The sequence below is a fragment of the Zalophus californianus genome, chromosome 7 (assembly GCF_009762305.2).
Source record: "Zalophus californianus isolate mZalCal1 chromosome 7, mZalCal1.pri.v2, whole genome shotgun sequence".
NCBI lineage: Eukaryota > Metazoa > Chordata > Mammalia > Carnivora > Otariidae > Zalophus > Zalophus californianus.
Genome location: NC_045601.1, coordinates 97,381,624 through 97,406,484, shown reverse-complemented (window position 1 = coordinate 97,406,484; position 24,861 = coordinate 97,381,624). Strand labels below are relative to the sequence as shown.

The following is a 24,861-nucleotide window of genomic DNA, read 5'->3' as shown; positions in this document are numbered from 1 at the left end:
TTGATTTTCAATTATCCCTGATTTTCAGATATTTTGGGTAATGCCAGTGTATTCAAATATTAATTGTGTAGCAAGAATTCTGTATTGCAAATACACATATGAATTTGCACATAAAAAGAAAGGACTATTTTGGATATGTTTACTTGAAACTTAGAAGTTTAGGATAAGTTGCTTGCATTTATCAGTTTTAAATGTTTTCAGAACTCAAGATTAGATGATATGAAAATCTTTGCAATAGATCTGATGAACATCTTGTTAATATGTTACAAAGCAAAATCAAGAAATATCATTTACTGAATTTGTAAACCAAGCTTTTGCTAAGTTTAATTGTTATGGTCATACATTTGCCTGCTATATAAGGCCATATATATAAATATAAATAAATAAGTAAATAAATATATATGTAACATAGTAATATAATAGCACATAATAAATATTAACATTTTGATTAACTGATATTCCCTAAATTCTCTTATGAGTTGATAGAATCAAATCAATAATTTAAATCTCTGTTTAAAGATTTGGCTTTTGAATCATTTATAATTTTAGTATTTGTCTTAAGTACTGGATGATTTTTAAAATAGCACAAGAATACATACACCCAGATATTTTTTCTTTCTTTCTTTCTCTTTTTTAATTTGTTGGGGAGTTGGTGGGTTGCATTGTTTCAGGCAGATTACATTTGTAAAGTACTCTCTTCTTTTGATATGAAAGCATATCTACATTTCCCAGCATAATCCAAATCATTTATTAAATGTTCATTCTGGCAAATAATTAGTGACACGTTTTTCATAAATTAAAACTTGCACTGTATTTCAAACTTTGCTTTCAATCTCTTATCATTGTTGATGTCAATTATGTTGATGTTGGGTGCTGCATCTTTTGAATTCTGGTCATTTTTTTGCAGTTGCGCAATAGTAGGAGTACTTTAAGTTTTTAAAATTTTAAACACTTGAAGCGTGTTAGATTTTCTAAGGATTATGGTCATATTATTGTAGTCATATTATTATACTATTATATTTTTACAATGGAAGAAAATCTATCTCATTTTCCAATGTGAATTGAACTTACATTGATGGTGATTTAAATCTTTTCAAGTCACACAATTCCAAATTAAGATAACTAATTTAGATTTTGTCAGTGAATTATTTTCCAAATGGAAACATGCACATACCATTCTATATTGATGTTCTTCCAGGGAATAAATGAGGTATAATATATAATACTTCACAATTTGTTTATATTTTATTTCAAATTTAAAGCACTGTCTCATTAGCACAACAGAATTTCTTCCATTTTTATGGATGTTTAAGGTGCCTGTTTTGTATGAACTAATAGAAGGACTGTTTTCAGAATCACACAAGCAACAAGAATATTGTGGTCATTTCACAAATAATGTCCTATTACAATCTGTCTATTTCTCTTTCCTCTAGTTAACTTCTTCTCCCACTACCTCTGAGCAGCTTGCCTGTAAACCACCTGCTTTCTCCTTTGTTTCTCCAACTAATCAGAAAACGCCACCTGACCCAGTTAACCTCGACGGAGCCTCTGTGCTAGAGGAGTTCCACACTAGGAGGCTGGATGTCAGTGGGGCCTTGGTGGAAGAAACAACTACGTATTTTCAAACTTCTGCTCACTCTTCACCCTTTTTTGCATCGAAGGGCACCTCCTCGACGTCACAGTTTCCCCATTCCACTCAGTTATCAGTTTCTAATTTATCCAGTCCAAGAGCAGCAGATCAGAAACCTGGACTGGCATCTGAAGTTCTGAAGAAGACAACAGCTTTCACCTCGCATGTCTTTAGCCCCAGAGAAAGCCCAAGAACCACTTCTCCTTCACCATCCTCCAGTGCTTCTGTGAAGTCAAATTCGGGCTTGTACATACCAGTCCGTATTGTTACACATTCGCTCTCTCCAAGTCCCAAACAGTTTACCTCCTCTTTCCATGGCTCTTCTTCCACTATCTGTAGCCAAGTGTCATCTACTGGAAATCTCTCAAAGTCAGGGGTGAAATCCCCAGTGCCTTCCCGGCTCTCCCTTCTCACTGCCATGCTCAAGTCAAACCCTTCTCACCAAAGACCCTTTTCCCCTGCATCCTGTCCCACTTTCTCTCTCAACTCCTTGGCTTCTTCCACACTCACACTCGATCAAAAAGCAAAACAAACCGCACCCACACCTAAGAAATCTCTCTCTAGTTGCTCCCTGAGGGCAGGGTCTCCAGAACAAAGGGAACATCAGCTTTCTGAACTTAGCCAGCAATCCTTTCACTTACCTTTTTTTGCCAAATCTCCTCCCCTTTCTCAGGCATGCTCCTTCTCTCCCACAAAACATGTCGATAGTAGCCTTGTTTCTTTGAATGTAGAGAAAACATCACCCACTTCTTTGAAGAGTAACCCAACACTCTCCCTGCTACAGACTGATACATTGAGTTCTGCAGGTCTTCCTCCTGTTCCACCAAGCGTTCCTTTTCTTTCTTTGAAGGGCAAACAGGATGTTGACCTCAGAGGTCCAGAAAAGCCCAGGAATATTCACATACATCCTACATCAGCCTCCTCTGCATTATCTTCTCTATCTCCTCCCACTAATCAAAGGGCCGTGCTCCCCTCTCCAGAGAAATGTTTCCATCCTTCCCCAGCTCTTTCAAACCTGATAAACAGATCCAAGAGAACAACCCCACAGCTAGCTGACCAGGGGCAGAATCCTTCAACTCCTCCTTCACCCCCTGTCTCTAGTGCTAGCTCTGCCTCTCTTTCCAAATTGGGGTCCTCCCCTCTCCCTCATGCTAATCTGCCTACCCAGGCACTCCAGCTCCATCCTTCAACACTGTACCCAAATTGTGGCAGTGGTACCTTGCCTTCAAGACTTGGAAAATCTGAAAGCTCAATATCCAACCACAGGTCATCTGTTTCAACCCCATCACCTCCCATCTCTCTAACAAGAACCAAGGAGCTGATTTCACCCTGTGCATTGTCCATGTCAACAGACCCTGAAAATAAGAAACCCAAGGTATTTTTTTTTTTTTTTTGCATGTTGCATGGTGCATGTTTATTTTGAAATACAGGAGAATCTTTTTTTCCAGGGTTAAAATAACTATGATATTAATTTTGCTCCTACATGGAGTTATAGAAAGTTTAAGTGGGGCTAGGATTTGGTATATTTGAATGTGGAAGTGAATTATAATCTATCTAAAAATGTGCATGTTTTGGTAAAAAGCTTTGATTTTGCAAATCCTTCTGTTATGGCAGCTTCTTATATCTATGAGTTCAAGAGCATTTTTTTTCAGGCATAATATGAATTACATGATTGATCACAAAGATGGGATTTAAAGCAGAGAGTTTAGATTTGAGAATATCATACCTTTCTGATTATTTAATTACATGGACTGTATTGTCCAACAAAATATTCTATACTGATAGAATAGTAGTTGGGAGCAGTGTAAAGTGGAATATTATCTAGATCTAGGTTGACATTATTGCCAAGGCAAGTTGAAAACTTTCTATTTCCTTTGTTGGCATTCAGTTATTATTATCAATTTTTCCCTTTTTACCAAGTTGATTACTGTTCCTCATACCTCCTCAAATCCATACCAATATGGATTTAGCTATATACATATAGGGCAAAAAGGAATAGAAGTTTCTTTTATATGTGAATATTATATATGATTTATTTTGAACACTAAATACTTAGGAATTATGAAAAACAGAAAGGATGGATAGGCTGGGTATGAGGAAATAGAATTGAGAGAGGAGAAATACTGACTTCTAAATGCTCTGAAGCAACCCATTGAGCAAGAATGTGACACTGACATTTATTTATTTACTTATTATTTTTATTTCATTTTATTTTATTCTTTTTATTATTGGAGTATAATCAGTGTACAATGTTAGCTTCAGCTGTACAACAAATTGATTCAACAATTTTATGCTTTGCTCAGTGCTCACCATGATAAGTGTATTTACCATGTAATACTATTAAAATATTATTTTCTATGCTGTACTTTCGTCTCTGTGGCCTACATATTTTATAACTGGAAGTTTATACTTCACCTCTCCTCTGACAACCACCAGTTTCTTCTCTGTATTTACGAATCTGGGTTTTTGTTTGTCTTTTCTTTTGCTTTGTTTCGAGATTCCACATATAAGTGAAACAATATGGTACCATGCACTGTTGGTGGGAATATAAATTGATACAGCCACTGTGGAAAATAGTATGGAGGTTCCTCAAAAAGTTAAAAATAGAAATACCATATAATCCAATAATTCCACTACTGGATATTTACCCAATGAAAACAAAACTGCTAATTCAGAAAGATAGAGGCACCCCTGTATTTATTGCAGCATTATTTATAGCAGCCAAAATATGGAAGCAACCTAAGTGTCCATCCACAGATGAATGTATAAAGAAGGTGTAACACACACCTACACACACACACAGAAAGAGAGAGAGAGAGAGAGGAATATTATGTAGCCATAAAAAAGCATGAGATCTTGCCATTTGCAACAACATGGATGGACCTATACGGTATTATGCTAAGCGAAATAAGTCAGACTGAGAAAGAGAGATACCATATGGTTTCATTCATATGTAGAATCTAAAAAGCAAAAGAAATGAAGAGAGAAACAAAAAGAATCAAACCTGCGAACAGAGAACAAACCGATGGTTGCCAGACGGAAGGGGGGGAGGAGGAAGGGCAAAATGGGTGAAGGGGAGTGGGAGATACAGGATTCCAGTTATGGAATGATTAAATCATGAGAATAAAAGGTACAGCATAGGGAATATAGTCAATGGTATTGTAATAATGTTTTTTGGTGACAGATGGTAGCTACACTTGCAGGAGGCACAGCATAACAGAGATGTTGAAGACCATGTTGTATACCTGAAACTAATGTAACACTGTGTGTCAACTATATTCAAATGAAAACACTTAAAAAACCTACTGTACTCTGGAGACTGGCATTTATTTTAATATGAGAAGGAAAATATTTGAAGGTGTGATTCATAGAGATCATTTTTCCTGGTAGAAGGGCAACTCTGCTCTAAAGCATACCAGCTTCCCAACTATTCTCAAATAATTAGCATGTGGATCCTGTAGAACCAGAATTTTGTTATTGTTGTATAAATAAAATAAAATTATGAAAGTGCCTGTATTAGGAGGGGACTGTGATTTTTAGTTCAGCGCATTGAAATAACACAGTTTGAGAGCTTCCAGCTTCCATGGAGATTGTGTTCAACTCTGTTACTATTTGAATGATGAAGTTAAGATGGGAAAAATAAACAGCCCACAGGATCTTGTTAATGATGTTGTAATACAATTCAACTTAACAGCATGCAGAAAACACCTGCCATATGCCCACCCCTATACCAGCTTTTCTGGGGATGTGTGTTTGTGTGTATGTATGTTTTAAGGAAAGTAAGCAGTAATTCCTTGTCTTTAAAAAAATAATTTTTTTCAGCAGAAGAAAATATACATCTACATAATGTGAAGGAGCTATATAGGGTTATTAAATCTACAATAAAACTAGAAAGCAAGTATAAGGCAATAGTAACATAGTAAAATACAGTTGATTATAATAATGGTTCACTGAATTCAACATAATAGAAATATTATGGGGTATGGCTAGTGAGGAAAGTTATAATAAATATCAGGTCTGTTGGAAATGTTTAGGATTTAGCTTAATGAAGAGGGAAGGAGCTAGCATTTCAGAAACAGTAAATAACCTGACCAGATTTATAGAAGATGAATGCAGAGGAGTATATGTGGAGACATAAAGAGATTGGTCTTATCATCAAATAGTGATAACTGTAATAATAATTATTTTAACAGTTATCACATGCTTTCTGTGAGATAAGAACAATCCTATACAAAATATACAAAGTAGTTAAAAATTAATTAAAAGAGACTATTCAGTTACTTTTTATGACCATATAAACTTGGTAATATTTTCTCCATATTATATATCAAAACACAAAAGCAATAACTCATTTTCATTATCATTTTAACCTGATTTAATAATTCTTATGAAGGAAATCATCATTATGGAATAGTCAGAATTATCAATTTCTGTAATGTTTGGGTCATTTAAAAATGTATTTTTAGAGATTATTAAGTCTTGTATTTTAAACTTTCAAAGCAAATGGGATGGAGAAAATCTAACATTTTCTATAAATCTAAATTTAAAAATCTTATTTATTTGAGGTAAAATGACCTGGTGATTATCTTTTCAACACATATGTGTGATTATGGAATTTGTTTGTGGTATATTAAAAACAGTCTGCTGATGTAAACATTACTGTCTCCTGAATTTATTAACAATTATTTCTTAAACCATAATGACATAAGATTAAATTATTCATTACCTTTGTGAAAAGTGATTTTACTCTTCCAGAGGCTTCTTCAAAGTATTTCTGTTTGTGGTTCACTCTGCTTTGTTCATGTTTTGTCCTGTTTTTGGAGAGTTGAAGAGCCCAGAGGGCTTTTGATCAAGTCAAGGTCTTTTTTTGTCCTGAAATCAAGTTTGTTGAAGATCTGTTCTCCCCCAGCTCACTTACTGCTCCCAATATTGAAGAATTTTCAGCATTTGCTTTATTTTTTGTTTTATTTTTTTCAATTTCCAAGTTAAAAAATTCAGCTTATAGAAGTGCATTATAAATTTGATGAACATGAAAATATGAAGAATAATTATACATATTTTTACCTGCTTTTTGAACAAAAAATGATTCTTATAATGGGCAAAATTTATAACTTCTGCAAAAATAGTTGCTCTCTGAGTCATGCTGTCCTTAGTTATATTTATTTTTTCCTTGCTTCTTGCTATTATCTCTCCAGGTAAAAATCAGCCTACATTTTTTTTTTTCTTGCAAACTATTATTTGCAGGAGTTGTAACTTGAGTATAAAAATTCATTAAAAATGGATGCTGGAATACGTAAATCTTATCCCAGTTTCCTTTGATGTTTGACTAGTTATGTTTGAATTGCTAAGATTATTTCATAGATTGATAAGAGGAAATAGACAAAAGCTTTGGGATATCAAAGAATTCTTATGTGTCTATGGATTGTTTCTTGTCTTGCTCCTTCCACTGTGGTGCTAATCCAAGCACAGGGCTCTCTTTGAAGTCAAAGAGCTTCAGGTTTAGATCAGCTTCACTCTGCCAGATCCCAAAAGAAAAGAAGTCCTAGAATACAAATGGCCATCAAATTAAAACATGAATGCCTGAAGGGTATTAGTTCAAAGTGTGGGTCCTGCTGTCCTTTGATATTGAAATAAAATGGAACAGCTGGAGTATACTGAGCTAAATTCAGATATGAAGCATATTTGATATTTCTTTTTCACAGAATCTTAAGGTTCTGAATCTGTTTGCATTAGTATGATATAATTGATATACTTTAATTTCAGATATAGTTTTAAAATATATTTCACATTATAATCATGGCCCTAGACAGGATGAGCATCTCCCTGAAGGTTGCTCATTGTACTCTTTGAGTAACATCTATATTGTTGAGATATTTCTGTCCCTTGGGAAAGCCTGAATATCCTAAAACTAATTCCTGGAGTTGATTTGAGTTCCCAAAATATTTGGTCTTCATTTATAAAATAGTTTAAATTTTTCTCCTAGTGAATTATCATGGTATTCCACATGGGGATTTGAGGACATTACCTCAAAACTTCAAACATTTTGCCACTTACTGAAGGTGGATTGAAGCTTTTTTCTAACTATGAGGGCTCCAGTGGCATGCTGCCCTGGCCTTAAAGCTATTTGGACACATGGCTTGGGAATCAATTGGGAACATTTCAATATTTCATCAACTTTTATAGTTGGTGTTTTACTTATAAACTCTCATTCCTTGAAGGCATCAAAGCATTTCCAAATACATCACACCGTAAACTTGGTGACAACAGTCTCTATGTGATTTTCTCCATTTCTGCTGACCACTTGTAATTAGGGAAATGAGTAATAATGGAATGAACTTCCATGAGCTAAAATAGTTGATGTGGTTCAAGCTAATCATCCATTCATTCAATAGACATTCATTGAGTACTTATTATGTGCAGTGCACGTTTCAAAGTCATGAGGCTGTTGCAACAAAATAAAATTGCAAAATGCTCACAGAAAGTTTACATTCTTGGGTGGAAGAGAAAAAATCAGCAATTACCACTACTGCCTCCCCACTGCCATAAGTAAATTTTCTTGTGTGTTAGAAGGTCATACATGGTGTGGAGAAAAGTATAGTGGGGTAAGGGATAGTGTCACAAATTAATATTGGGTGGTCAGGATAGGTTTCTTTGGGAAGGTGACATTCAAAGAGGTGATGCACCTTAAGAGAGTATAGTCAGGATTTCTGTATCAGTTAGGAAGGACGTTAGGTTTGAGGTTGGTGTTGAGGTGAATAACTACCATGACTTCCAGTGCTTTGACGAAACCTCGGATGTGAGGCCTTCTGGCCAAACATCTGTGATTTCATATTGTTGGAGTGTTCACTGTATCCCTGGGGGCTGCAGCTTTCTCTGAGTTTGCTGTGGCCGAACAAAGAAAGAAGGCATTTGCAGATTTCTACAAAAATTATGATTCTCCATGAAAGATTTTGAGGAGCTGAAGAAGGCTGGTATCTTTCAGAGTGCAAAGTGATTTTGGAATGTAAAGAATTTCTTTGCGTTGAGTTCCATTGAAGTTTGTCACTGACTTCTGTTCCTGAACTATGAGACATGGATATTGGGTTATGGAATAGTTTGTCTGGATAAATAAACAACTAACAAAAAAAAAAAAAAGAGAGAGAAAGAGAGAGTATAGTCAGGAAAAATACCTGATGTCAGAGAGTGCTTGGCAAAGATAGGGGAGTCAGTGTGGCAAGAGTGGAGTTAGTAGGAAGAATTTGAGGTTGTCGGAGAGATATGTAACTGTGAGCCGGGGCCTGAGAGGTCTTTGCTTTTTAATTTGAGTAAGAAGCCATTGGAGGGTTTTGAATAGATAATTGGTACAATATGTCTATCCGGCTGCTATGTTAAGAATAGACTAAAAGGGTGAAAGTGGAAGTAAGGAAACCTTAGGAGTCTGTTGGAACAATCCAGGCAAGTGATGATGATGGCTCTGGTGAAGTTCTAGTGGTGAAGGTAAAGATCATGTATCTGTTCATATTTTGTAGGTAGTGTAACAAACATTGACAATCACATGTGAAATGATAAAACAATTGAATCTAGATATGTGTATCTTCTTGTTTCCTTTTTCTCTTTTTGTCCCATTGTTTTGTGCTCCACTTCCTCTACAGAATCTTTGGCGCCTTTGTGGAAATTCTAGATTTTCCAAGATTCTCCCATTCCTGCTATCTGTCGCTTACATCTATGTACTAACCAATTCATGGTCTCATTCCCTTTGTTTCTCTCCAACTAGCCTTTCTGAAATGAGCTTAGCAGTGATTCACACTCAAGGGTCAGTATTTGACAAAATCTTCTTTTTATACCCCTTGAGGAATATTTTCATTTTAGTTCAAGGAGGGGCTTGTGCAGTTTAACTCAAAAAAGGGATTTAAAAAAAAACAGGGGTTCAAGGTCATGAGTTCAAATCTTGGAAGTTCACATCACTGAAGGACTTTGAAAACTAATATTAGAAAGATTAGAAATGACTTTAAGGCATACTTGGAAGGGGGAAGAGGATCTCTAATCACTCAGGTGTGTCTAAGACATGAACAGTAGATGAGGAACTAAAATTTTGTTTCTTCATGTCCTCTAAATCTTACTGTAATTTTCAATAAAGTACTTCAGTTTTAAATCAACAAATATTTGCTGAATATCTGTTCTTTACTAGGTTGGTATAAGATATTGGAAATAATAGAAAATATCTTCTCTAAAAGACCTATTAGGCTAATAGGGATGTCAAAATTTTGTAATACAATACGTATATTTAGAGTACTAGAAACACACAAAAGATTAATCAACCATGGAGAGGGGTCCTAGGAAGAGAGCTGTTCAGGGAAATTCCCCCCTTCCCTTCCCCACTGCTTCAGTTCTCAGGATCATTATAGAGATTATGCTCTGCCAGTCATTCAGATGTAAGGGAGGTATCTGGGCAATTTCCTTCTGTGAGCTGAATTAGGGCTTGGGTTGAGATTTTGCCTCAGGGAGATTCTGACTCAGGCACTGCATGCATGGTCACTGATGAATAGAAGTGTATGTTTGGAGCAATGCTTTCATTTCTACTCACGAATGCATCAGGAAGGAGAAGTTGGCCATAGTGGTAGGGAGGCTCTTTGCCAGGGTCCTCTCTTGTTCATGTAATCTGTGCCCTTCACTGATACTTAAAGTGTAACCATGAATTCAAATTTCTAACCCTCAAGGCAACTAATATAGTTTGCCTTAAGATCTCATGGGTCTTTATTACTGGAGCCTGTGGTAGAATTTTAGGCATCAACAATAGCAGATAGCGTAGTGGTGAGAAGTATTTTCTGAAGGGGAAAGATGTGTTACTGTCCCCACCTTCATAACCAGGATTTATGTTGCAGTTATCTAGGATAAATAGGACTTATAAATAGGATTAGCTTTGATAAACTTATGTAGTAAAACAGCATTTCCTTTTCTAAACCTAAATTGACCCTGCACCTGTCATGTAGTGGATATTTAAGAAATATTTATTGGGGGTGCCTGGGTGGCTCAGTCAGTTAAGTGCCTGACTCCTGATTTTGGCTCAGGTCATGATCTTAGGCTCATGAGATCGAGCACCATACTGAACATGGAGCCTGCTTAAGATTTTCTCTCTCCCTCTCCCTCTGCTCCTCCCCACCCCGCCTCCGTGAGCGCTCTCTCTCAAAAGAAAAAGAAATATTTATTGAATGTTGACCAAAAGCATAGACTACAAATTGGAGAGATACAATAGGTAGCATTGAATTTTTTGCTGGATTCAGGGTCAGGCTAGTCAGTTCTACCTTCTATGTCAGCTGATGGTGATTCCAGCCTATAATGCTGCAACCTACTATTCAAGTTATACTTACCCTGACTAGAGTGATTTGTAATTTTAAACCAAGGAAGGGAAACCAGTGAATTCAATTTAACACCTTGGAATGCTAAAGAAGAAATATGTTCCAAATTAGAATATTGTTAAGAGAAACCTGAAGGAATACAGTGGATCCAAAAATATCTCTAATGTCAACAAGAATGATTTTTACACTGAAAAGGAAAGACTACATATGTCTTAAACACACATGAAGCCTGATATATGAGGAACTAGAAGGAAACATCTGTATGCTCTAAATTCATATCTCCTGGTCTAGATAATAAATTGTATCTCAAACAGATGAAATTTCTACTTCTATTGTAAATGATGGGAAATAGGAGACTTGCTGGAAAAAGAAGAGAGCCATATGTTCTATTTTTCACAAAAAAAGGGAAGGTAAATTCTGAAAATGATTGCCTATATTCTTAGTTTGTGATTGTTTCCGAAAGCAGTTATAACTGGAAGTCAGACATTTTCTTCAAGCAACGAATGTTTATTGAATTGTCTTCCAAGTTCTAGCTTTTGGGATGTTTTTCATGATATCATGAATAAGGAAAGATATGTGAGATATGAGGACATATTTCTGTGAACTCACATTTGTTCTGAGTGCCCAATCTAAAGCATCCTTGAGGTCACTTTCTATTCCAACACCCTATTTGAATTTTCTGTGAATTATTTATCTCACTATGACTTTTCTTTTGCTTTCTTATTTCTTTGCTTTTAGTGTGTCTCTGTTTATTAGGGTGTAAGCTCTAGAGAGTAAAGGCTTTGGATGTTTTGTTCACTGCTGACTCTCTAATACTTAGAGCAATGTAGGTCACAAAGTAGATACTCAATAATATTTTGTTGAATGAATCCATTAGTTGAACTGTCATATCCAGATAGATTTACAGGATAGATTGATGTCTACGAGGTTGGCAGGACCCAGGAGGCAAGAGCTCCCTATCCTTGGTATATGACTTGAATGAAGATAAAAATGACTTGTCTAACAAAATGGTTCAGGAAATAATATAAAAATTCTTATCTTCATAGTTTGCAGTAACAAACCAAAGTTAATCAGATGAAACTGGATAGAGTAATGCCTGAAGTACTATTTGGGATCTAGAGAAAAAAGCATAATTACATGTTGGAATTTAACTTCAACAAATGTTTAAAAAAAAAAAAAGATGAAAGCATTAGGGATTTTAGGTGGTAGCATACTCTACTCAGTGTGATCCAACGATATGAAATGACTCCAACTTCACTCTCCTTGTATACCCTAAACTGACCACAAACACCAAGGAGACAATTCCAGTTATTATCCTCTTCCTTGTATTGAGTTTACTGTCGATATCCTAAGGTGATGATGATATTCTACTTTGTGTTAAAAATAAATCTAGTTAAACATAGACTTTTTTTTAAGATTTTATTACTTATTTATTTAGAGAGTAAGTGTGTGAGTGGGGGGAGGAGCAGAGGGAAAGGGAGAGTGTCCCAAGCAGGCTCCATGATTAGTGTAGAGCCTGACACAGCCCAATTTCGTGACCCTGAGACCATGACCCAAGCTGAAATCAAGAGCTGGATGCTTAACTGACTGAGCCAAGCACCCCAACACACACCTTTTCAATATGTAAAGGAATACTGACAGAAGAAAGTGATAAGGATAGTGAAATTCTTCCACTGAGGATCAGTAAGGAGGGGCTTGGTGGAAACAGCAGTACAACTATCATGCAGAATCAGGCTCTTCACATGTGTCGTCATTCCAAGATGGGTAGAAAGGACCAATGGAGTAAGTTAGCAGGAAGCATATTTTGGCTCAGTATAAGACAGAATTTTTTTTTTTTTTTTTTTTTTTACCACTTCTAACAATTAGGCCTAAACATGCTGTCTTGGGAGGTAGGCAAGTGTTCATGTGGTAGGCGAACAGAGGTTTGATCAGAGAGATTCATGTCTTGGATGAGGGGTTGAATGAGATGGTCTTCAATATCACATCTAATTCTAAGATTCTATGGCATTATGTTTGCAATAGCAATATATCTCCCTGTACAGGCTTGTCCATCTATGTACTTTAGGGCAGTTGGGGATAGGAGAACAAACAATGTAAATGATTGTGTGTCCTGAAATGAGAGGCAAGGACCTATGGTAGATAAGTACACAGTTGTTGACTGGCTTGCCTGCATCCATGTCCCAGCTATGACTTACTACCTAGTGGCCTTAGATAAGTTACTTAATATCTGTGTACTTTAGTTTCCGTATAGAAACTGGATATGATATAGAATCTACCTAATAGGTTGTTTGTGACGATTGAGATAATGCCCATTAGGCTTTTAGAATGGCACCTGGCTCATATTGTTAGCTATTATTATTATTAAAACTATTATTACAATGAAGTATCCATAAAACCATCACGGAGTATTAGTGATATATGCGCTTAGGTATTCTTTGTCTGCTTAGATATTCTTTGAGAGAAAATATTATCTTATAGAGAAGGCACGGATATTGGATCCAGACAGGCCTGGGTTCCAAACCTGTTTCTGTTCTTTATGGGCTGTGTATCTTGGACAAGTCCCTTGACTGCACTTTGCCTCCTTTCCCTAATGGTTCTTTAGCTCTAGGGCTTCCATAAAATTAAATGAGGCCGTGCATATAATTTGCCTAGTACTAAGCGCCAGCTGTTATTCTCCTCAAAGGGATGGCATTTCATTTTCAGTCCTTATCCATAATATGTCGTATGGGACTATAGCAGTGCAGGGTCAGTAGAGAGACGAGGGCTTGAAGGCACCCAAGACTTTTCCTCCAGGCCTGGCATTTTGATTTTTCTCTACCTCACCTTCATTCTAAGGAAAATGAGAGTGTTACTTTACCTTCCTCACATCATTTTTAGTAGAAAATTACTTCAATTATATCCATAAAACCAAAGGCTTTATTTTATTTGACCATCCTGTCTTCTTCTATGATCCTGTGGTCTGCCCAGGGGACTAAGAGGGCTTGGAGTTGTATGCCAATTTCTAGCTGTCTCTGGGCCCCTGGGGAAGCTGTCTGAGGCAGGGGCTTTTGAAGCGTCAGGAGCCTTGACCTTGGTTAAGCAGTGTGGGACCCAGAACAATATCAAAACTGGGCTTTTCATTATGCCTAGTATCCTGATTTATACAACTTCCTCATGCTCAACACTCTCTTTCAAATACTCCACAAAACTGAACTATATTACTCTGAGTTTTATTTAAAACTCAGGATGTTTTGTCATTTGATTCATTAATATCACTGCATTAGAAAGAGCAGGAGATGACGCAGTTTAAAAGAATGAATTTAAGATCAAACGTTTGGCCTTCGAATTTTTTCATTATGGGGTTAAATTGCTGATATGACTTCTATTCAAAATATGCTACTTATTAAACATTGATGCTAAATTTTATGTATTCTGACCCTTGTTTTTATGAATGATGCAAGAGAATGTATCAAGAGTTCAACTAAATTTATTGGCATACTGTTTGTTAACTATGGCATTATAAAAAAGAACCCTTTTCCTTTGAGAATTAAGCAAAAAAACAAAACAAAACAAAAAGCCCACCCACATTTATAGACTAGTAGTACTCCTATGAGGGACACCCTGCTTATGAGAAATTTATATGTAACTTTGTAGAAATGGATGTTTTTAAGTTCTGAAACTGTATAGCACATAATTGCCTATAATCCCTAGGCTGATATTTTACTGTGATGTTCCTTTGTTTCTCATTCTAATAAAATATTAACATGGTAAGCTAATTTTTTTTCTGTCAAAAACAAGTTGTAATAACTGTTTTCTTCATTTGATAATGTGTCATTTAACTTGGCAGAACTAGTCTAAAATTATGTTCTATTCTTCCCCCTTTTCATCTCCACTCTTGCTTTCTGGTTACTCATTCTAGCAATACAAGACCAAGTCAAGCTACAAGGCTTTTGCAGCAATCCCTACAAACACATTGCTTTTGGAACAGAAGGTCAGTGTTGGCTCAATAGCAGAGGGAATTTTATGTTTCTAGTGTTGTTTTTGTTATGTGTTCCAAAATGTCTGTTTTGAAGTTCTGCTTTTACTAAAATGTTGCTCTTAGTTTAGGGTCACATGATGAAAGCATCTTGGTGAATAGAATTTGAGACGCTATTGATTTATCACCAGAGGCGCAATATGGGCTTAGAATTGTCCAGTCCGCTGAAAAGCAGGCCTGGGAAACTTGATTCAGATTTGAATGGATCCCTGTCCTTTGGAATTTGAAATGGTTGTTATATTTAAGAGCTTCCACCTCTTTTCACATTGATCAAAAGAGTAGAAGCAAAATGGGGTTACATGAGGGCAACTGGCCAGTTGGGTCAACACTTGGTGACTAGTAATGGTTTCTACAGGGTAGAAACATGTTAGCTGAGTATCCACTTTTACCCCTTAGATCCCAGCATGGGCTAAACCTCTTTGTCCATTCTCACCAGCCACTGATGCTACCTCCATGAATAGGAGGGACAATTGAGATTACTTCCAGGGACCCAGCTGCTTTCACATGCTTCTAGGGCATTTTTGCTTTGCTATTAAAAGTCATTAATTATAAAATTACAGGATTCTACTTCAGTAGGTAAATTAAATTAAAACCTCTTGTTTAATAAGCACATTAACATATGCTCAAATGAAGGCCAAATGGAGGATTATATCAGAATCGAAGTGAAATCAATTACCAAGCCGATGAAATTATTCATTTCGTGTTATTTTTATGATATTTATTTAGGCAATTTATCTCAGTGCGTTAAGCCTATTTTTTTTTTCTGTGTAATTATAGTGTTTCAAATATTGTTGTTATCATTTGTCAAACTGTTAATGTTTGCCAACCAGGCGGTATTTTGACCACTGGTTTATGAATTTACTTTCTTATTATTTTAGTATGATCTGGGAAATAAAATCTTTGCATGATCTCTTGTCTAAACTGTAGGAATTATTAATGGGAGATGCCCAGTAGCGTACAGGTGGGTATTAGTGAGCAGCATCACTTTTATTTTAATCTCTGGTAACTAACTGATTTATCTACACATGGGCCAGAGTCTATGCTCTATATGTGTGAATGCTTTCAACTGGAGGGTTGAAGAGACACTGGACTGCAGAGAGATCTGCAACTTTTTCTCCAGCTTCTCTTCTGAATTTCTACCTTTTATAGCTCATGGAAAGATGAGATGGGCCTAACCACTGATTTCAGGAGGCTCAGGAGGATGCAGGAAGTTAACACTTTTACCAGTGGTCCCTTTTCCCATCATCTGGGGTTGTTATGTTGAGTCATGGTGCAAAGTTTTCTCACCGCAGACCCCCGGCCTATTTCAGATGGATATTTCTGAAATATGGTTACAGTGTCTGACTCTACAGAAATGGGAGAAATCTCCTCCTCAGCAGCCAGGCAAAGAGAATAGGGGCCTGTTGGTGTCCCTCCATCACACTTATCTCACCTACCCTAACACATTCTCCAGTACCTGTGGGCTACTACTGTATTAGTTTTCTATTTAGAAAAATAAGAGTTAATTCTTCCTGAAAGACTTTTGAAAGATAAGGCTGGATATCATTATTGGTTCCAGAATCTCTGTCTACCAGCTCTCTTCTCTTCCAAGTAAATGGATTTTAGAGATTATCATCTATTTGTTGGTCATTCAAAATGAGGAGTCATTAGTTTAATTTCCAGTATCATCACAAACCTATTTCATAAATGTATACGGTAACATCACCATGTATTGAACCTAATGCAAGTGGGTATAGGAGAAGGTTTTGTGTTTTAAATTTTGAATAAGACAGACTCTTTAGGAAAATTATTATTTTTTAATTCAACAAAATATAAATATCATAATGTCTAACTTACAAGAGTGTTTTTCTAGGGAGGATTGACTATTATATAAACACTAGTGTGGGTAATTGTCTCTTGGCTAAGAGAAATTGGTTTTGCACCATAAATATATGAATTGTTCGAAGGTCACAAGATATGACATATGTCTGTTTTTTCTTTAGAGCCTTTGTAGAATGTCGCTTTTTTTTTTTTTTGCTGGCTTTTCCATATTGTGTGTTGCTCCATGAGAAACTTTAATTTGTAAGAATTTTTAAGTAACAAAAGTCTTATCTCAAGATTTTATCAGCATTTATGTCCATATTCACTAATACTGAATCATATTTCCATACTCCTTTCACGGTAGTAGTTTTTTAAAAAATAAATCTGGTAATTTAGGTCTTTTTATCCATCTGTTTGTATAATAGAACTCAACCTATGCCATTAAAATCAAAGGGAGTTTTTTCTGAATTGAGTAGGAAAATTAAGACTCTAATCATCTGAAATTCTGTTTTGGGAAGAATTAACACTTTGGAATATTTTCTGAGATCCCTTTAATATCACACAGAACACCACAATTAAAGGGAGGGGAGTTGCTGTGGTCCCATTATAATATTCTGTTAGGGTCTATGCTGTGGAATGCTTTAAAAATAGAACTAATTTAATTTAGACAGTTTAACAATTATTCTCTCCCCTAATCACATTAAACTCACAGTTGATGTTTTATATCACATTTTGTTTTATAGTATATGGTATAATTAACGAGGAACTGGAATCACCTTAAGAAATAATACTATTTTTCAAAGCAAGATTTTTCTCCAAATTGAAGTACAGGCATCCCTTTCAATCACATATTAAGCTATCATTGAATCATTGGATTGGTTTCAGCTTTAATCACCCCTAAATGAAACCTATCATTTTCAAAAGAGTACATTTTGTTGGCAGGGGACATGAGGTTTCTGGTAGTTCTGTTCTGTGATTTATTGTCTGCATCAAAACTTAAATTTATAGCTTATTCTGTATTCTGTAATTTTTTTCCCCATGGACGTTTAGGAAGAAAGCATTTTTAGCTTAAGTCTTAACTAAGGCTTTATAGGAAGAGAGAAATGGAAGGCATATTTTAACGTGTTAGCTTCAGAGTCTTTGGCTTCATCTCCTGCCAATAATCATCTTCTCCAAGACTGAGATGAGGGTGAAATACAAGTGATTATAAAGCAGGAACAAAGTAATCAGATCAGCTTGCATTTATGACTGTCCACAAACCTTATTACAATATGTTCAACAATATTGTAGAGGAAATAATTTTGAAATGGACATTACTTTTTAGTCCTGCTCTGTGTGCTACTGTTCTTTTCAGAGAATGTTAAAGATCTTTCTCTTATTGACTAATTTTTCTTCTTATCATCTGAGTCTGATAGCAATAGGTAAAAAAGTTAAAATTAAACTGAAGGACTCACATTAACATTCCAAATAAATGGCTTTTTATTTTTATTATGAAATTATATTAAGGAAAGATGAGGAAAGGAATATTTCCATGAAATAAAACAGTATGCCTCTTTATTGTTTCACAAGTGATTCATATTTTTCCATGAAAGCATATTTTTTAAAGCAATTTAAGTTCTCTGTTCCTTTCCTCACAAGTATTCCTCAGGATAAAATCAAGGCTAGAGTTAGGTACAATTTTCCAACAAATGGCATTGCTATCTGCCATTTTCCAAGACACATTTAATTCATAAGCTATGTGAGTTTGAAAGAAGAATAATAGAGTAGCTCAATTTTATAAATGGCATATTTAAATTGTAGGGTTAATTATTTAAATAAAAGTTAATATAAAAATTATTTTATTTTTCCCAGTGGAGGGAAGTGAAAGAATAGCCATTCTGAAGACAATTGTAAAAATTATGCTGTAAAAATGGAATGGTAAAGATTTGAGATGTCTTGTCAGTTTTTAAATCAATTTATTCTAAATTGCCAGCTTAAATTTTTAAAGCATGAGTTGGTAAACTTTAATCTGATTAAACATATGTCTTTGTGAGGATATTTTAAGATCTCTGCAAGTCTCAAAAATTTAACAAAATCTGGTTGCTAGCTTAGCATATGGCCTATACTAGAGAGACATCTCTTAATTGACTAGAACAAGTGAATGTGTTCCCATTTCTCTGACAATGGAAAAGTGCCCAGGACCCAAATCTATTCCAGTTGGTTCTCCTCAGGCGGTTGTATACCACGCACATGTCTCTTTTAAAGCACTTACCAAACCATATTTAATTATATATGTTGGTAGGTTTTTTTTTTTCTACTATGAACTATTTGAGGGAATATAGTAGTTTTTTGTTAGATGTTCATTGAATGAATGAATGAATTTAGTTTGCAGCTGAGTAGGTCACTAAAATGTCCAGTTTTATTTCAGAGGATTTTAAGGCAAATTTTTGCTCAAAGAATTATAAAAATAAAGGACCCTAATGTATGATAACTGGGGCGATGATAATTAAGAATCCTTTAGGGTAGAATAAACTTCATCAAACTACTTCCATGTAAAAGCTATAAAGGACCTTCCACTGTAAGGGAAGTAAGTTGATTTTAGACTTAGTACTTTTTAACAACTAGAAAATACCACACAATGGCTGCCATATTGAATATTCTGTGAATATTCAATGTTTTGCTATCCTCAGAACTCTGTGAAGATTTTGATGTTCAAAGATGCCAAATAAATCCCCCAAAGCAGCAGAGCTAGTATGTTGCTGAATTGGACCTTACATGATTATCTCCCAGCCTTTTCCTGTTCACCATACAACAGTGAAATCAACTAGTTCAAGTGAAATATTGAGCAAGAAATGATGATTTTGGATTTTTGTCTACAATACTTTTTTTCATTACTTGCTAAAATATATTAAAATCCTCATCAAATTAGGGGCGCCTGGGTGGCTCAGTTGGTTGGGCGACTGCCTTCGGCTCAGGTCATGATCCTGGAGTCCTGGAATCGAGTCCCGCATCGGGCTCCTGGCTCAACAGGGAGCCTGCTTCTCCCTCGGACCCTAACTCCTCTCATGCTGTTTCCCTCTTTCTCTCTCTGTCTCTCAAATAAATAAATAAAATCTTTAAAAAAAATCCTCATCAAATTAGAGCAACAAGTTTTTGTTTTTGTTTTTTTAGTGAGGAACAATTAAAGAGAATTGGAAATGATTTAGCTCTGAGACCTGAGTGAGTGTTTATAAACCAACTCCAATTCCTTGAGTTATTGAGATGAGGCACATTACAATGAAGGAGGTTTGGGCTGGAAACAAGGCACAACTTTCTGATGTTCTTGATTAAATGAAGGAAAAATACGAATTTTTCTGCTATTGAGCCTTAATGAATGGGTTTGAAATAGGCTGTAATGGTTTGCACAAATTCCCTTCCTTCTGTGTGGTTGGAACAGATGTTCAACCCTTCAATGATTTTGGGATTATAAACGCCAAGTAGATTTCCTCAATTGTTAAATATTTTAAACCAATCATGAAAATAATGTAATGATAAATATATCTGTATCTTTAAAGAAGCTGTACTTTTAAGTATCTGGAAGCCCTTTTGGCTTACAGTGTACATTTCCCCATTTTCTTCAGATCTGAAAGCTATTCAGACCTGAATCTCCAACTATATGATCAAAGTGAGATTTATTTTGCTGAGGATATCTCTAATCCTACAAATGCTTTTGTGTTAATGACTGAAAATCAAACAAAGCTTTGGTAGTCTTCAGAGGATTTATTCTACCAAATACATAGCTGGTCAGATTAACAAAGTATAGGAGCACTTAGGTTCAGCATGAATCATTTGGGAGGGGGAGGGGAGGGTTAATTTGATCATGACTAAAATAGAGTAACTGGCCCATTAAATTTTTGAAATCCAATCTAATTAGATAGTCTAGGCATCACGAAAAGTTTACAAGCCCTTTTAGATTATTCTTCCTTTGAAAGCAGTTTACTTTCTGGCTCTATTTAGAGTACAATTGATTCATGCTGTCTTCAGATTTTTAGAACTTAATCCTATTTCCAGAAAGCAGATTAGACTGATTTAATATATCTGACTTAAAAGTGCCTGCAGTTCCATCAAAGTTCTCCTTTCAGGTGAGAAGCACCTATTATACTTTATTGGCATATATTCCCAAAAGAGCTTCGATTTACAGTGCTCATTCATAGTTCTTGGCTCTTAATTATGGTGTAGTGCTGAGCTCAGAAACTATTTTCTACTAAAAATCTGATTTACTAGGTCTCTTTTTAAAAACTGGGTCCCATAGTTGGCTGTGCTGAGCAAAAGATAACTACTTTGAATGAAACTATTCCTGATAACTTTACATTAGTTAAGAATCTTTAAAAATAGGATTCAAAACATTCACCATTTATGTCTCACATAGCTATAGTCCAGTTTGGTAGAAAATATATGTTTTTAATAAAAATCTTTTATTGGAGGATATTCTGAGACAACTTCACTCAAAATTAATAAATCTAAAAAAACATCAATACATTCCTGCTGGCTAAGGTGTCAAAAAGCAATCTATGGTTAGAGGCCTTTTAATGGAGATTTAATATATTTTCATTTAAATATATTTTTGTACCACAGAGAAAAAAACTCTTTATGGCTGGCAGAAGGAGTGAATCAAGATGATACATTTGACAAATAACTAACTACTCATCAATTTAAAAAAATCAATTCTAGTAAATTTATAAGCTCTTGAAACTCAAAATAACCTTTTCCCCAAATTTTAATGCAGTCTGAAAATTGCCCTATTTCAAAGTTTCAGCATTATTCACCTAATACCAGTTTTCTTCCTTAATTTTCCAAGGGTTCTGGGTAGATAGTTTTTTCATTCTTTGAGTAAATTTCAATATTTTAAATGGCCTACTGAAAGTTGTGTTTGCCTATAGTAAGTTCCTACAGAGTAACCAAGATATTAACCTTATTTGATTGTGGCTGAAAAAACACCTGCTCATTACATTAACACCAATCATATGCTCAGATCTTTGATGGTAAACAAATTTAACTGAAATGCAGGAAAAAAAGTAAACTATTTGTTATTTCAAATATTCAAAGAGTTTAAACTACTTCTCTAGAACATTTTACCGAGGAAGATTACGATCATATTATTTGTATGATTCATTTATTCATTTAACTCCATTTAGTTGTTACTTTATGCTTTCAATTCATCCTAAAAGTCTTTATTGATCACATATCACTGGCTCTATCCTGGGGCTATAAAGATAAATATCATATTTTTCTGATTGTGTTAGGGACAAATGGTCCAGTTGGGTATAGATACTTGTGAAAAGTAATTATGATATAATATGCTTAAAGTATGTACAAAGTAATATGGTGCCCAAGGAGGGAATGACAGACTTTTCTTAGTATGAGGGCCAAAAATAATTCATAAAGGAATTTGATTAGGATCTTTAGGATGAATAGGAATTCTTGAAGTGAGCTGAGAGTGAAGGAAGGACAATCTAGGCAGAGTTAATAACATGAGGTTAAAGGGTAACCACAAGGTCAAAGAACTCAAGTGGTTCTTTGCGGTTGAAGAGCAACTTGCAAATGAAGAGAAAATAGAAGGTATTATTGGAAAGGTGAAGAAGGGCTCGATCAAATTGCTCCCCTAAGGACTTTGTTCTTAGTCCTTGTCATTAATTTCTGACTTTTTTCTTCTCCATAATGATCATGGTAATTAGAAGCCCTGTGTGGTGTAAAGTCTAAAATTAAGGCCCCATATTATGTGCCACCTTGACATATAGTGAAATTGGAGGGGCCCTAACTTCAAGTTTCCCTCCCCACTGTCCCCCCGCCCAGATAAGGTCCCCTAACCCTCCTTATCAAACTGACCAGGTGCAGTTCCTACTGAATCAAACAAGGCAATCACAACCTTCTACAGACCAGGGGACACGTACGCCACCCTCTTGATACTACAAAGCCTGCCTTCCACCACCCTTGGTTGTTTACTTTGTACCTGAGCACAGCTCTTGTGTGGACCTGTGTGGTGTGCAGCATTCTCTTCCTCTAGGCTGTGAATATATCTGACTAATAAACTGTTGGTTCCATCTGCTCAGTGGTAGGGGTCACATATTTGGCCATGTCCATAACAGCAAGGGAAATAGGTAATTAAGACACGTGTCAGAGAAAAATTAAACTATCTGAACATCAGTTAGGAGTTATCTTTATGAAATTTTCTGTTCCTGCTATCCATTTCTCATGACTAGTAAGTTTAGAGGACAAAGGAGGAAGGCAAAAGAGAAGCTTTGTATGGTAAGAAAGAGGTAATCACACACACTTTCTATTAGGTTATCATAGATAATGTTTTATATTTTGTTAATTAATCCAGAATAGTAGATTTTGCAAAAAAAAAATTTCCAGACAATATTTTCTTTTGTGACTTATTGAAATGAGGAGATGTAAATTATTATTTTTAGATGTAACTTTTCTGAATTCTTAGGCATATATCCTAGGCCAAAATGACAACTAGCATCTACACATGGTTCCTGTTGGTGAAGATTAATAGTTCTGGATCTGTTATATCACTGGCTCTGTTAGAAGGGGAAAAATTGATCCTGTTGAGCCTTAGATTGCATGGTTCCAGCTGCTGTGACACTCTCTGGTCAGAATATGGGTATATCAGACTGATAATGAAGAAATGAGGAATAGAAGGTAAATCTAAATCACAGGACAGGACAGCCTGTAATTTTCAGTTGAACACAGCAATTGCATGTGATTCACCCCAAATATAAAGCTGAGCTCATAAAAAAGCAGGGGAAATCCCCAAGGGTCAAATACCAAAAGCACTTTTATATTCAGAATGCTTAGTTATTCTGAAGATATTGTGCTCACTAATGATAGGGATTGGGATTTACTATCAACTTGGTGAAGGGAGAGAAAGATTTGGGGCTGAGTGAGATGAGAACTGGAATTGCCTCCCTGTCATAAAGCCAGGGTTCTTTGAAGGGTTACACTCTCAGTTACAAGATGGATTAAAAAAAATTTGCAAAGGGAAATGACAAGCAAATTTTCTTATATCAGCCTGGGCTCACGGTAGGAAAAAAGAGAATCTTTAAACATAAGCCTACCCTGAAGTGGGTTTGAAATTTGAATTTACACAGTCTCTGTGATAAAGAAAATCTGTGCTAAAAAATTAAAATTAGTTTGTTTCATTATGCTTCTAGAAATGGAAGAGTAGCTGGTGTTGGACCAATTCTTTTGTAAATAACTCTGATAAACTGTGGGCAAAATACAAAAACATAATTGTCTGAAACTACTGGACCAAGTGACCAAGAGCAGGTAGAAACTCCAATACATTCAACGTTTGTAAAGAGATAACAGAATTGAGTGATTTTCTAGATTTTATGAGTGTTCACCTATGGGAGGCTCCTTGTCTCTTTACCATGGCGCAAACGAAAACTCAGCAAGAAACCAGCAGACTTACTGGATGAGGAATCAGAGAAGAGAATATAAAGTTACACAGGATCTGGAAAGTGAGGGGAGAATCCAGGAAAAGAGTGAGTCACAGAAAGGAAGCCCCAAATGTTGCATATAAACTCTGTCCAAACCCCTGGATGACTATTGAATTACACATGTGCCTGGTAAACCCAGCTAAGCCCAGCTAAGGATAAAATAACTGAACAGAGATTCCAGCTATTGCCCACAATCAGGGAGATAGAGTTTGGAGCTGAATTAATTGCCTGCCAAAACTAAACAACAATAACAATAAATCTAGGATTCAAAAGTTTCTAATTTCTAGACATACAAAGAAACAGGATAATGTAAGCCATCCTCAAAGAGAAAATGTAATTCACAGATATTGACCCAAAGATGTTCCAGGTGTTGCAATTAGCTAGCAAGGATTTTAAAGCTATTCTTGTAACTATCCTCAAGGGTATAAAGGAAAATATGCCGATAATGAATTATATAGGACTTCACAAAAATAGAAACTAAAATAGACTCAAATGGAAATTCTAGAGTTGAAAAATAAAATATTGGAAATAGAAAATTCAGTGTATTTGTTTAAGAAAAATTTGAAGATGCAGATGTGTCAGTGAACTTGAAGATAAATTGCTAGAAATTATCTGATT

General features: G+C 35.5%; 1 protein-coding gene across 10 annotated transcripts in view; it reads left to right on the top strand.

Annotated features, from left to right (window-relative positions):
- LOC113927670 (muscular LMNA interacting protein) overlaps nt 1-24,861 on the top strand; it is a 239,815-nt gene that overhangs the window by 131,909 nt on the left and 83,045 nt on the right. For 9 of the 10 annotated variants that reach the window (XR_003521705.2, XM_027603681.2, XM_027603686.2 and 6 more), the window contains 2 exons: nt 1,434-3,005; nt 14,864-14,935. Coding sequence is in view for 9 of the 10 variants with exons in the window: in XM_027603681.2 (XP_027459482.1) it covers nt 1,434-3,005; nt 14,864-14,935 (1,644 nt within the window). In the remaining variant the exon portion in view is untranslated. The remainder of the gene's footprint in view (nt 1-1,433; nt 3,006-14,863; nt 14,936-24,861) is intronic. The other variant, XM_027603684.2, reaches the window with a different exon arrangement.